This window comes from Carcharodon carcharias, chromosome 34 (assembly GCF_017639515.1).
Source record: "Carcharodon carcharias isolate sCarCar2 chromosome 34, sCarCar2.pri, whole genome shotgun sequence".
Lineage (NCBI taxonomy): Eukaryota > Metazoa > Chordata > Chondrichthyes > Lamniformes > Lamnidae > Carcharodon > Carcharodon carcharias.
In genome coordinates, this window is record NC_054500.1 from 1,542,751 (window position 1) to 1,556,478 (window position 13,728).

Genomic DNA, 13,728 nt, shown 5'->3' on the forward strand with positions numbered 1-13,728 from the left:
GGAAACCTCCACTGGATCGGGCTCAGGATGGAGAGGAAACCACCACTGGATCGGGCTCAGGATGGAGGCAAAACCTCCACTGGATCGGGCTCAGTTGCAATTGCCACCTTTCACACTAAAGGACGCAACAATGGGACATGGAGTTTCTGACTCCAATGGCCTTCTAGCCAGCCACAGAGAGGCTGTCTCCATTGAGCTGGCAGTCTCCACCCACAGTAACGGGGGCACTCCATCAGCGGCATAGTACTTGGAAAGCCACAAAAATCACCTTAATTGGCTGCCAGCCTCAGCGATGTGTGCTGCCGTTTCTCTTAACCCTCCAGTGGGCATGGACTGAGAGCGAGTTCCTGAGCTTGGGGCCAAGACAACTGAAAGTATGGCCACCAATGGTGGAGTGATCAAATTGGAGATGTACAAGAGGTCAGAGTTGGAAGATTGCAGATATTTTGGAAGGTTGTGGGGATGGAGGAGGTAACAGAGGTTGGCAGGGGGGAGGGTGGGGGAGGTGTGAGACCATGGAGAGCTTTGAAAGTAAGGATGAGAACCTTAAAAGCAAAATGTGGCTTATGATAATTTTTTATAACCCCAGGATGCCCCAGAGCATTAATCAACCACTGAAGTACTTTTGAAGTGATGTCTGAAACACAGCAGCCAATTTGTGCGCAGCAAGCTCCCAGAAATTGCAAGGTGATAATGAACAGATAATCTTCTGGAATATTGTTTTACGAATAAATATTGGCCCAGGAGACCAGGAGAACTCCCCTGTCTGTCTTTAAAGTAGTACCATGGGATCTTGGTTTAATGTCTCATCCAAAAGACAGCATTGCCAACAATTCATCACTCCCACTGTACTGCAGTGTGAAATCAGTCTGGATTTTGTGCTCAAGGCTCTAAAAGAACTTGAATTCACAATCTCCCAACTGCAAGGTGAGACTGTTAACACTGAGCCACAGCTGACATGACGGCAGTGAAAGTTGAATGCCAATTGAGGCTGAGCAGCAGCCAGAGATTTACCTACTGCAATGCCAAACATGGGAGCCCGGCAGTCTAACAAAAGAAAAAACTGCAAGGAATCTGAGCTTACAGCATGAAGCAGTGGGCAAAGAAAGACCAACACTAACCCAGCTCAGCAACCCCCACAAACCCACCCCATATTGGATGAATAGCACTGCACTTGGATCATAATGCAGCCTAAAGATGAATGACTTATGGTTTTGTTATGACAAAAGATCTATTCTGACCATTGGTGCGCAGTGAGATTACAGGTTTCCTGTCAGACTGACTGGGACTGTTTATAGGAGTGCGAATGCCAGTTGGGTTTGGCCAGGATCCTCGAATAACTGACTGAATATTTCCATTCTACAGTCTTTCAGGGAGACTGCATTTAGGATATGAATGGCCAACACTACTCAATATTGGCATTGACTGTATTTGCCCTTTAGTTATTGATAACACTGCACGTGGGTGATCTTTACCCAACAGCTGTTTAAAAAAGTACTTTCGGCCAAAGTTTGGATTTTTTTCCAACCCAAGATCATGAATTCAGGCTTCACGACAGTTTTGCACATAATGCCAGCCGGCACTCACTGCAGCACTGAGGTGCGAATGGTATGTTAGACCCAGCCCCTGCCTGCCTTCTCAGGTAGATGCAAAAGTTCCCATGGCACTATTCTGAAGAAGAGCATAGTGTCCTGGCTGATATTTGTACCTCAAACAGCCACCAAGGAACCGTTTATCCAGACGTTTATGTCATTGCTGTTTGTGGGATCTTGCTGTGTGTAAGGTGGCAGGCGTTTATTCCCACAGAAGTACGATAGTGACTGTAAAATGTTTTGGGAGACCCTGATGGTGAGTAAGGCATTTTCTTCACAAAACTCCAGCACTCTCCTTATACTCAGAGATGTTTCTTTCTGGATTCATTTATTGTTTCTTGCCATGTCTCTCATTACTTCCCATACCATCAGCATCAGTGCCACTGGATTCCACTTCCGTATTTAGCCAAATGACAGCGGGTGATAGTTGCCCTCAGTGCCTGTCTCCTGACCCCGCCTTCTGCGCCCCACTCCCGACCACAGGTGAGAGTGACTGCCCTTGACATCAAGGCAGCATTAGACTGAGTGTGGCATCAAGGAGCCCTGGCAAAGGTGAAGTCAATGGGAATCAGGGAGACATACCTAACACAAAGGAAGGTGATTCAGGCTTTTGGAGGCCAATCACTTAAGCTGCAGGAGTTCCTCAGGGCAGTGTTCTAGGCCCAACCATCTTCAGCTGCTTCATCAATGATCTCCCTCCCTTCATAAGGTCAGAAGTGGGGATGTTCGCTGATGATTGCACAATGTTGAGCACCATTTGCGACTCCTCAGATGCTGAAGCAGTCTGTGTCGACGTGCAACAAGACCTGGACAATATCCAGGCTTGGGCTGACAAGTGAAAGGTAACCTTTGTGCCTCACAAGTGCCAGCAAATGACCATCTCCAAAAAGAGAGAATCTAACCATCCCCCCTTAACATTCAATGGCATTACCACAGCTGAATCCCCCACTATCAACATCCTGGGGGTTTTCATGGACCAGAAACTGAACTGGACTAGCCATATAAACACTGTGGCTACAAGAGCAGGTCGGAGGCTGGGAATCCTGCGGCCAGTAACTCACCTCCTGACTCCCCAAATCCTGTCCACCATCTCCAAGGCACATGTCAGGAGTGTGATGAAATACTCTCCCCTTGCCTGGATGAGTGCAGCTCCCACAACGCTTAAGAAGCTTGGCAAAGCAGCCCACTTGATTAGCACCCCATCCACTACCTGACACATTAGCTCCCTCCACCATTGGTGCACTATTGGTGCACACCGGCAGCAGTGCATACCATCTACAAGACACACTGCAGCACCTTCCAAACCCACGACCACTACCATCTAGAAGGACAAGGGCAGCAGACACATGGGAACGCCACCACCTGCAAGTTCCCCTCCCAGTCACTCACCATCCTGACTTGGAAATATATCGGCCGTTCCTTCACTGTCACTGGGTCAAAATCCTGGAACTCCCTCCCTAACAGCACTGTGGGTGTATCTACACCGCATGGACTGCAGGGGTTCACGGCAGCAGCTCAAGGGCAATTAAGGAGGGCAACAAATGCTGGCCTAGCCAGTGACACTCGTCCCAGGAAAGAATAAATAAAACCTCCTGACCCTGCCTCCTTTCTTCATCTTCCTTGAGCTAAAGCAAATGCTGAGCTGCCTCAAGTAGGAAAAGCCAAGCAAGCACCTGCTCCCGTTCTCCCCACACCCAACTTCACTGCCTCCACCTCACTGGGTAACACAGCTCACATCACCTCGCCAGCATTTTCAAATCTATCCCTGGTCTCAGCTCAAGCTCTCCAACTCATCATCAGCACCATGTTGACTTCTCTCCACCCTCCAGCCCAAGGCCCTCAGCTGCAATGCTCTTTTTCTTGTGAACTTGTTCTCAGAGGCATGTAAGCACTGTGAACTGATGACAGATGATGCAGATGGAGAAAGCAGCAGAAGAGAAACAACTCTTAAAAAACAGGCAGACAGGCGGAGAGATTTATGATGTAAGTATTGGATGGTGAACAAGAGCTGTGCAAGTTTTCGGACAGTGTCCACCGATGGGGAATTTGGCTTCACCCTGGATCAAAGGTGCCGGGAGGCTGACCATTAATCTTTAAAATTTAAACTACACGAGTACAGAGAGACCTGGAGCCCTGCACCACTGTTCCAGTCTTACTGAAACAGCCACAGGCAAATCCCCAACAGCCTTCCATACACTCAGGGGCGATGATTCGGCCAGTGGAAAAAGTTTCTAAACATTACTTAATGTTTGGCAAGCTTTGAGGGCTTGAAGTCACTGACATTAACTTTTCACTCACCTAAAGTCTGGGACATGGATTTCAGAAAATGAGCAAGAGTGCTTGAGAATGCGTATACTAGATTGAGAGAGACAGAGAGAGAGAGAGCCAAAACAGAGAGAGACAGAGAGAGGTAGAGAAAGAGACAGAGAGGGACAGAGAGAGGGAAAGAGAAAGTCAGAGACAGGAGGCTGGGATTTTCACCCAATTGGGGAGATGCCACAGACCTTCAAAAATGGCAGACAGGACCCAATTCCTGGATCCCTGCCCTCATTCCTGGCATCGCCAATTTTCACTGGTGTGAGATTCCTGACCTGGCTGGTTCCATTGCATCACATCTCCTTGTGGTGTCAGGCCAGCTTTTCAAGGACTCTTGATTTACCTTTAGAAGTGTCGTGAATCATATTCTGAAACCTATTGAAAGATAACTTCAAATGGCCTTATCTATGCCCTCCATGCCAACTCATGCCCCTCACCCACCCCTAATGACCCCTCATACCCTCAATGCCAACCCATTTCCCTCCACCCACCCCCCAATGGCTCCTCCAATGCCAACTCATAGCACTTCCATGCAAATTCACCCAGTATACACTCTGTACAGAACCAACGAACTCTATAGTAACAATGGCATGTCTGGAAATGCTTAAAAGATAGCCATTCATAACCTCCTTTTCAAAAAAATTGTTGTTACTACAAACCTATAAAAATATCAATCAGCCAGACCTTTTATGTATCAATAGCAGAAACTATAAGCATTCATCACCTCTTCATCTTGTGTAAATAAACATTGAACCAGTGACAAAATAGATCACAGAAAAAAAGGTTGTAAACCTATCAATCAAGTAATGTCTTCTCTTGTGAGCACCTGCTTGAACAAGGTGCTATTGCAGTCAAGCATGCATAATGAGGGGGGACATGAGTTAGCATTGATGGGACATGGTGAGTGGGTGGGATGGTCACGGGGTGTAAGGGGTGAGGTCTAGAGGACCTAATATTTAACAAAACAACAGGGACAAAATCCCAGAGAACCGAGGTGAGCCTTCTATCCAGCCCGTCTCAGCACTCAGTAGCCCCTGCAGTTGCCTCCAATCTGTGTCTAGGGAGGGCAGGCCCAATTCTATCTGCACACAACACCCCATCCCTGCATCCCCCCAAGACGGAAAATCAGGGGAATTTTTCACCGAGGTGGGTGTGCCGGCCTGGGATATTTCCCAACTCAAGCTCACCCCCAAAGAGGGGGAAAGAGGCAGAGAGGGATGGAGTGAATTTTACCAGCTCGTACGAAGTGGGAACAAAGAAGGGAGCTGGTAAAATCATGGGGAGTCATGGCAGATCAGCTTCCTGACCATATCCTGCTATCAGGGAACAGGATCGCACAGGCTTCCTTCCACAAGGAACCAGAAAGGCAATTTCTATTTGCAAATGCCCATTTTACCAGGGTGTCAACATTTTCCCCATGGTGGGTGAAAGACAGCCTTCCAGTGGCAATGGAGGGGTGGAGGGGAGGGTGGGGGTTTGCATGCAGAAGAGTGAGCCACAGGCAGTGAGGGAACCCCCCGCAGTTGCCACAATTTTCCAGAAGGAGTTTCCCCTCGTTCAGCAGCATTTTATGTTTTTCACATTTTCTGCGGCCTCTCCAGGGCCTCTTCCTTCCTCAGCCCATGTCCTCCATTCCTGGTGGCACTGCCGAGTTGCCGGCTCTCTCAGGGGTGGGGTCTGTCCTCAACAGGGCAGCCCTCCTGGTAGTTTAGTCATGAGCTGTTACCCGTAAAATTAAGAGTAGGTCCCATCACCTGGCCATGTGTGCTGCCATCACACATTCCTGGCTGATATTGCTGCTTTTGGATAAATCTTGTCCATGAGGCAGAGAGACAGAGAGAGAGAGAGAGAGAGAGAGAGCGAAGGACCCAGAGAGAGGCAGAGTGAAAGTAACAGAGACAGAGACAGAGAGAGCGAGAGAGGGGGAAGGACCCAGAGAAAGGCAAGTGAAAGTAACAGACAGAAAGAGGCAGAGAGCAATATAGCAAGAGAGAGCCAGAATGAGATAGAGAGAAACAGTGAGCAAGAGAGATACAGAGTGAGATTGATAGAGAGACAGAGTGAAAGAGAAAGAGAGAGACGGTGAGACAGAAGGAGTGACAGAGGAGAGAGAAAAAGAGAGCAACAGAGATAGGAAGAGAAAGAAAGAGTGAGAACTCATGGCTGTCCCCCACATATGAACATGGGTAGGACAAGGAAGCCCTGTCCTGCATGAGTGAGGAACTGTGATGGTATCATTACCCAGGAACTGCCTTGTTCTCCAGGACTTTCACAGAAAGTCCTTGTAATAATTGGGTCCCCTAAGGTACAGTCAGACTGTCACCACCCCCCCACCCCCCACACCTCCCCTGTTATAAGCTGCACATTTACCTGTTGTTAAAATCTAGTACAGGGGTGGGTACTTTGAGGTGATGTGCTTCAACTGCAGGATGCCAGGATAGAATGAGTCACAGAAATTTACAGCAAAGAAGGAGGCCATTCAGCCCATTATGTCTGCGCCGGCTGACATGTATTCCTCCGGACTAATCCCATTTTACAACTCTTGGTCAGTAGCTTATAGGTTACAGCATTTCAGATTCATATCCAAGCACTTATGAATGTTATGAGAGTTTCTGCCTCTACCACTCCCGCAATTAAAAGGCCTGTTAAAAGGCCATTAAAAAGGTAATTAAATTCAAATTTACACTGCCCATCCAACCTTACACCTGGCGGGCAGGTGAAAAGGCCAAGCAGCCTTTACACGTTTTAGGAAACCTCATCTACGGGCAGAATAAGGTTTCCTAAAGCAAATAAATATTTTACACTGAATTAAAATCATGTCCCTTCTCGTGTGAAGAGTCACATGAGGAGACATGTTTTATGACATTTTTATTTTTTTCTATGATTCTTCATCTCCCTGAGGCAGCTCTGTGCTCCAGGGAGATTATGAAGCGTTCACTCACACGCATGCACGAAGTTTGCTCTCGGCCTGCTTGCCCTCCTCCACAGGTAGCGCTGAGCGCTGCTGCTCACGTTCCAGACTGGGTGAGCCTCAATTGGCTCGCCAGTGTGAAATCGCAGTGCGGGGCCGATCGTGGGCAGAGGTCGGCTTCCCGGCCGCACCCACTGAGCCTGCACGCCAAGGGCAAAGTTCTGCCCACAGAGTTGTTATGGTGCAGGAGACGGCCATTCTGCCCATCGTGTCTGCACCGGCTCTCCAAATGAGCATTATGACTTAGTGTCATTGCCCTGCCTTTTCCCTGTACTCCTGCACATAGTCAAATAATCACCAAATGCTCTCTTGAATGCTTCGATTGAACCTGCCTCCACCACACTTCCAGGCAGTACATTCCAGACTCAAACCACTCGCTGAGTGAAAAGTTTTTTTTTCACATCACATTTGCTTCTTTTGCAAATCACTTCTAATCTGTGCCTTCTCGTTTTTGATCCTTTTACAAGCAGGAACAATTTCTCCCTATGTACTCTATCCAGCCCCCTCATGATTTTGAATACCTCTATCAAATCTCCTCTTAGTCTTCTCCTCTCCAAGGAGAACAGTCCTAACGTCTCCAATCTATCTTCATTCTTGTAAACCTCTTCTCCAATGTGTTCACATCCTTCCTATAGTGTGAAGCCCAGAACTATAAACAATGCTCCAGCTGAGGTCATACAGACTGGAAACGTTAACACTGTTTCTCTCTCCACAGATGCTGTCAGATCTGCTGAGTTTTTCCAGCACTTTTTGTTTTTATTTCAGATTTCCAGCGTCCGCAGTGCTTTGCTTTTATATACAAATAGAAGATTGTTTGTTTGTATGGCCAGGATATTTCAGATGGCCGAATTCCCTTCCCACCACCTGGGGAATCGGTGGCAAACATACCCCACCTCTGCTGGCTGCCCCACTAATACTTCATGCTCCAATGAGTATTCATTGGCTGGAGATAGGAAGAAGTCCCACCTCAGATTGGCCGGCAGCTCGCTGGTCCCTGCAGCGCCAGAAGCTGCAGTGGACAGGGCTGAGACTGCAAAGAGACCTCAGAGGCTAAGTCCCGGGAGTCAAGGACCAGTTACGTTCTGGGGGGTTTCAGGACGGGGAGTGTTGGTGAGGCCCGGGGCAGAGGGGAGTTGTGGGGGGTGGAAATCGGTGGAGAGGCCTGGTGCAGGGGACGGTGGGTGGAACAGGGTTAATTTTTGGACTACCCCGCTGCCCTTGAACTCCTTCGGTCAGCCTGAAAGTTGAGGCTGGGTGGAAAACAGCCCCTAAATGGTCAATAATTTGCCAGTTAAGGCCCTCAATTGAAGTGAGGGCGGGCAGGAGCTCCAGCCGAGGCCTTGCCCAACCCAGCGTAAAATCGTGGAGAAGCTGAGGCGGTGGGAACCCAGTGGGAAGGCCCCAACTGTGTGATACAGTCACACCCCCCAAAGCCTGCCTTATAAACCCCTTGGCGGGGTGGAGGGTGTAAAATTCTGCCCAATAAATAATTAAGCACAGCTCTGAATGGGCTTTCAAGAATCAAAAGGGTTTTTTTTAACTATAATGAAGGCTGTATTAGATATTTGAACTTTATTTTATTCCATCTCAACATGACTCCTAAGTTCTGCCTATTGATCCTAGGTGAGTTGATGTCGAGGGTATAAGGAGACATGGGAGGTGGGTGAGGGGTAAGGGGGTGACTCTCGCTGGAGAACATTGTATCATAAGCTCATTTGCAATTGGAGAAATAAGATGTTAGGAGGAATTGCATTCGACCACTGCCTATGGTTAGCAATTATTCAAAATAATAATTTCTATCAATTTCTTTTTAAAAGATTTTTTTGGTATCTGGGTGCCACTGGCAAAGATGATTTTAATGCTTTCTGCTGAGGGCTAAAGGGCTTAAAATGTCACAATACAACTTGGACAAAGTCCCAGAGAATTAAAGGGGCCTTTTAATCAGTCCTCCTTAGCACTTAACCACCCCCATGGCAACCTATGCTCTGCTTCCATGGGCCACAGGTACGACTCTATCCCCCAACCTCCCCCCTCCCCAGCCCCCACGCATTCCAGGAGCATGTCTCATGAGACAGGTCTGGCGAGCTGGCAAATTTCCTGATGACTAAGCAACTCGGTAGCAAAAGCCCGGGCCAAAGTATTCATCCAAAATCACATCAATGCCCTCCACCTTCACACACCCATTACCCTCATGGTCCCTAATAGATTGTATTCTTTCTTTAGTTATCCATTTGTTATTTATGTGTTTATAAAATATTTTGAATTTTGCTTAGTTTTACTTGCCAATATTTTTTCACACTCTCTCTTTGCTTCCTTAATTTCCTTTTTAATTTCACCCCTCCACTTTTTTTTCATTTTTCCTCTCCTTTAAGCCCCTTGGCATCCAGGGAGCTCTGGATTTGTTCATCCCACCCTCTTTCCTTTAGGGAACATAATCGCTCTGAACTCTCAGTATTTCTTTCTTAAATGCCTCCCACTGATCAAGCACTGATACAGCTTCAATTAGTGGTTTCCAGTCCGTCTTAGCTAAATCACATCTCAGCTTGCTAAAATTAGCTGTTCCCCTAACTATGAACTTTTATTTCTGATCTTTGTCCTTTTCCGGGACTACTTTAAATCTAACCGAATTATGATCACTGCCACCAAAATGCTCCCCAACTGATAACCCTGCCACCTACCCAGCTTCATTCCCTGGAACTAACTTTTCTCTGATTGGGTTTGCTCCATCCTGGCTAAAAATGTTATGCTGAATGTGTTTTAAGAGCTCCCTCGGTGACTTTCATATTGACTCTGGCCCAGTTACGATTAGGGTAATTGAAGTCCCACATTGATACTGCCCTATTGCTTTTGTAATTTTGGAGATTTGCTGCTTTCTCTCTGACTGTTTGGGTGTCTGTAGTACACTCCTAGCGGTGTGATTTCCCCTTTTTAATTCTTAAATTCAAACCTTATAGGCCTTATTTGATGCTGCTTCTTCCATATCATCCCTCCTAAATCTCTTCTTTAATCAATATTGTATTCCCCCTTGCATTGATATAGCACCTTCCGCAACATCTCCAAAAGCGTTGTACCAATGAAGTACCTTTGAAGTATAGTCACTGGTGTCATGCAGGAAATGCAGCAGCCAACTTGCACATGGTAAGATCCCAAAACTAGCAATAGTGATAATGACCAGATAACCTATTTTAATAACACTGCTTGAGGAGTGAAAATTGTCCCCTGCTCTTAGGACCTTTTATATTCGTCTGAAAGAGCAGATGGGGCCACGGTTTAATGGCAGTGCAGCATTCCCTCAGTACTGTACTCGTGCCAGCCTAGATGAGAGGGCTTACCTGGACAGTGCAGGAGGTGAAAGGAACAAAGCCACTGAAGCCTGTATTCCACGAGACTCCAAGGGCATGGGAGCTAGTGAAGGTCACCGTCATATTCTCTGGTTTTTCTGGCAGAACTAGAAGAGAAAACATGGATTACCCAACCCTCCTCAAAACTCTCACAAAACACATTGCAATGTTATAGAGTCACTACGGCACAGAAGGAAGCTATTTGGCCTATCAGGTCTTTAGGCTTATTAGGTATTCAAGAACACTTTCCTCCTCCCTCATTCCAATACTTCTCCCTTGCTCTCCTGATGTTGGCCCTCTTGTTTGAATCCATAGCCACTAGTTGATCTCTGGCACATCCCTCATTGGATCAGTTTCATCAGTCAGTTTGATTAATGGTTGGGAGGGCAGGTTGCCTCATTTATGTCAGCATAGACCAGGCTTGTGTTCCCTCTGTGTTGAACGTTAAAGGGTGATCTAACTAATGTGTTTGAGATGATTAAAGAAGTTAGGACAGAAGAACATATGACATAGGAGCAGGAGTAGGGCCATTTTCCCCCTTTCAATAAGATCATGACTGATCTGATTGTGGCCTTAAATTCAATTTCCTGTCTGCCCCCCATAACCCTTAACTCGCTTTTCAATCAAAAACCTGTCCAAACTAAATCAACCTTGAATATATTCAATGACCCAGTCCCCACTGCTGTCTGGGCAAGAGAATTCCAAAGAAGAATGACCCTTGGAGACAAGAAATTCCTCCCCATCTCCATCTTAAGTGGGAGACCCCCTATCTTGAAACTGTAGTGCTTAGTTCTAGATTCTCCCAAAAAGGGAAACACTCTCTCAGCATATACTCTGTCGCGCCTCCTCAGAATTTTATATTTCAGTAAGGTCACCTCTCATTCCTCTAAACTCCAATGAGTATAGGCCCAGCCTACTCAACCTTCCTCATATGACAAGCCCTTCATCCCAGGAATCAGTCGAGTGAACCTTCTCTGAGCTGCTTTCAATGCAAGTGTGTCCCTCCTTAAGTGAGGTGATCAAAACTGCACACAGTGTTCCAGGTACGGTCTCACCAATGCCCTGGAAATTTGTAGCAAGACTTCCCTACCTTTATATTCTATCCCCCTTACAATAAAGGCCAATGGTTCTTGATTACTTGCTGTACCTGCATGCTGACTTTTTGTGACTCATGTATAGGGACACCCAGGTCTCTCTGTACTGCTGCATTCGACATATTTAAATAATACTCTGCTTTTAGGAAAGTAGGAGCAGGAGTAGGCCTGCTTTGCCATTGAATGAGATCATGGCTGATCTTCTACTACAACGCCATTTTCCCCACTATCCCCAAATCCCTTGATATTTTTAATATCTAGAAATGTGTCGATCTCTTCTTTGACCATACTCAATGTCTGAATCTCCACAGCCCTCCGGTCTAGAGAATTCCAAGGATTCACCACCCTCTGAGTGAAGAAATTCCTCCTCATCTCCATCGTAAATGGCCTGCCTCTTATTCTGAGACTGTGTCCACTGGTTCTAGACTCAGCAGGCCAGGGGAAAACATCCTTCCTGCATCCACTACCTTGTTGAGCCCGATAAGAATTGGTTATGTTTCAATGAGGTAACTTCCCATTCTTCTAAACTCTGGCACATACAGGCCTAGTCTCTTTCTATTCTTCCTGCCAAAGTGGACAGCTTCACAACATACTCCATTTATAAAATGTTTTGTCACTCACTTAACCTACCTATATCCCTTTGGAGACTCTTTATCCTCACAACTGACTTTCTAACTTCATATCTCAGCTATCTGTTTCCCGTTAGTTAGCCAGTCCTCTATCCACGCCAGTATACATCACCCTTAACACTATTTGCTCTGATCTTCTGTAGTAATCTTTTACGTGGCATCTTGTCAGGTGCCTTTTGGAAATCCATACATAATGTGGGATGTATTTTATGGGGAGGGATGGTGGGGGAGTGGGGGCTGGTGGTACAAACAGCTCGCACTGCCCTCCATCACCCTGGAAGGGAAGTCAGTGCCACATCGACCAACATTAAACAATTATCTCCTGCAGACATAATTCTCCAAGTGGCCTTGAGGAATTGAGGGTCAGACTTCTGCCCCTCTGGGAGAGGAAGCCCCACCCTCAAGATCTTACTGGCCAGCAGCTAAAGCAGTCCCAGCAATGCCGAATGTAATGGGTGCTGCTGGGACTGCAAGTGGGCCCAGGCTGAAGATCACGGTGTCTGGACCCAGGTATGTCCCGGGCTTTTAGGGCGGACGGGGATTGAGGAGCCTAAGGAGGTGGTGGGCAAGAGGGGGTAGGTGGGCAGGTTTTGAATGCCAGGTGGAGAGGAACAAAGTGGGGGGTGCACTCCCCTCCCCCCAACTGCACATGGGGCACCCGTGATGATATTACTACCCTTCTTTTCTGCCTCTTCCACAAAGTTATTTTAAAATTGGCCTTCAGAATTTTGCTCGCCTGCCCATGCCAACCATGTTATGTAGGCAGCATAATATCCAGGTCAATTGGCTTGTAAGAAGTGCAATTGCCCGTTAATTATTCATTTAAAAATGGCAGATAGGATGCTGATTTTGGCACATGCACATACGGGAAACAGTCGGGGTGGGTGGGAAGGCAGTGTGATAACCACCCACGTATTTTACATGCCCCACAACCCCCCCACCACTGCTGAACACACACCCAGCGGGGGGCCAGAAAATCCAGTTCTACATCTACTGGTTCCCCTTTATCCAGCCTGTTTGTTACATCTTCAAAGAACTCTAATAAACTTGTCAAAAACAATTTCCCTTTCACAAAATCATGTTGACTCTACTTGACTGTATTATGATTTTCTTAATGCCCTACTACGGCCTCCTTAATAATGCATTCTAGCATTTTCCCAGTGACAGGTGTTAGACTAACTGACCTATAGTTTCCTGCTTTCTGTCTCCTTCCTTTCGTGAATAGAGTTGTTACATTTGTGGTTTTCCAATCTGCTGGGACGTTCCCAGAATCCTGGGAATTTTGGAAGATTACAACCACTGTTTCTGCAACTACTTCAAAGACCTTAAGATATAAATCATCAGGTCCAGGGGATTAAGTCCCATTAGTATTCCCAAAGCATTTTGTCTGGTTGCTAGAAAAGGTTGTGGGAAGCTATTTCCTCTGGTGGGGAAGTTCAGAACAAAAATAGAGCCACACCATCGGGAATGATGTCAGGAGGCACATCTTTACAGAAAGGCATTGGAAATATGGACCCTTTCTCCCAAAGAGCTATAACGTCCCTGGTAGAAGTCAGCTTAAAGCACTGATCAGGAATTAAATGTGACATTTTCACAGGCGAGTGGCCAGTTCCATAATGGGCGGGCGGCTCGGTTCCCACGCCAGGCGGGCGGCTCGGTTCCAGACTATACCGGGCATTTGCCCACTGGCCTGCTTGGCATGACATATTCAGGGCTATCCCCACCTCCCATGTCGGCAGGAAGCTTGGTGATATCACAGGGCTCTATCGCCTAGAATGTGTCAAT

At 46.9% G+C, this 13,728-nt stretch overlaps 1 protein-coding gene across 3 annotated transcripts in view; it reads right to left on the reverse strand.

The window, feature by feature from the left end:
• Positions 1-13,728, reverse strand: part of LOC121272645 (tyrosine-protein kinase receptor UFO) — a 254,311-nt gene that overhangs the window by 129,579 nt on the left and 111,004 nt on the right. For all 3 annotated transcript variants that reach the window (XM_041179342.1, XM_041179341.1, XM_041179340.1), the window contains exon 6: positions 10,212-10,327. In XM_041179342.1, coding sequence (XP_041035276.1) covers positions 10,212-10,327 — 116 coding nt within the window. The remainder of the gene's footprint in view (positions 1-10,211; positions 10,328-13,728) is intronic.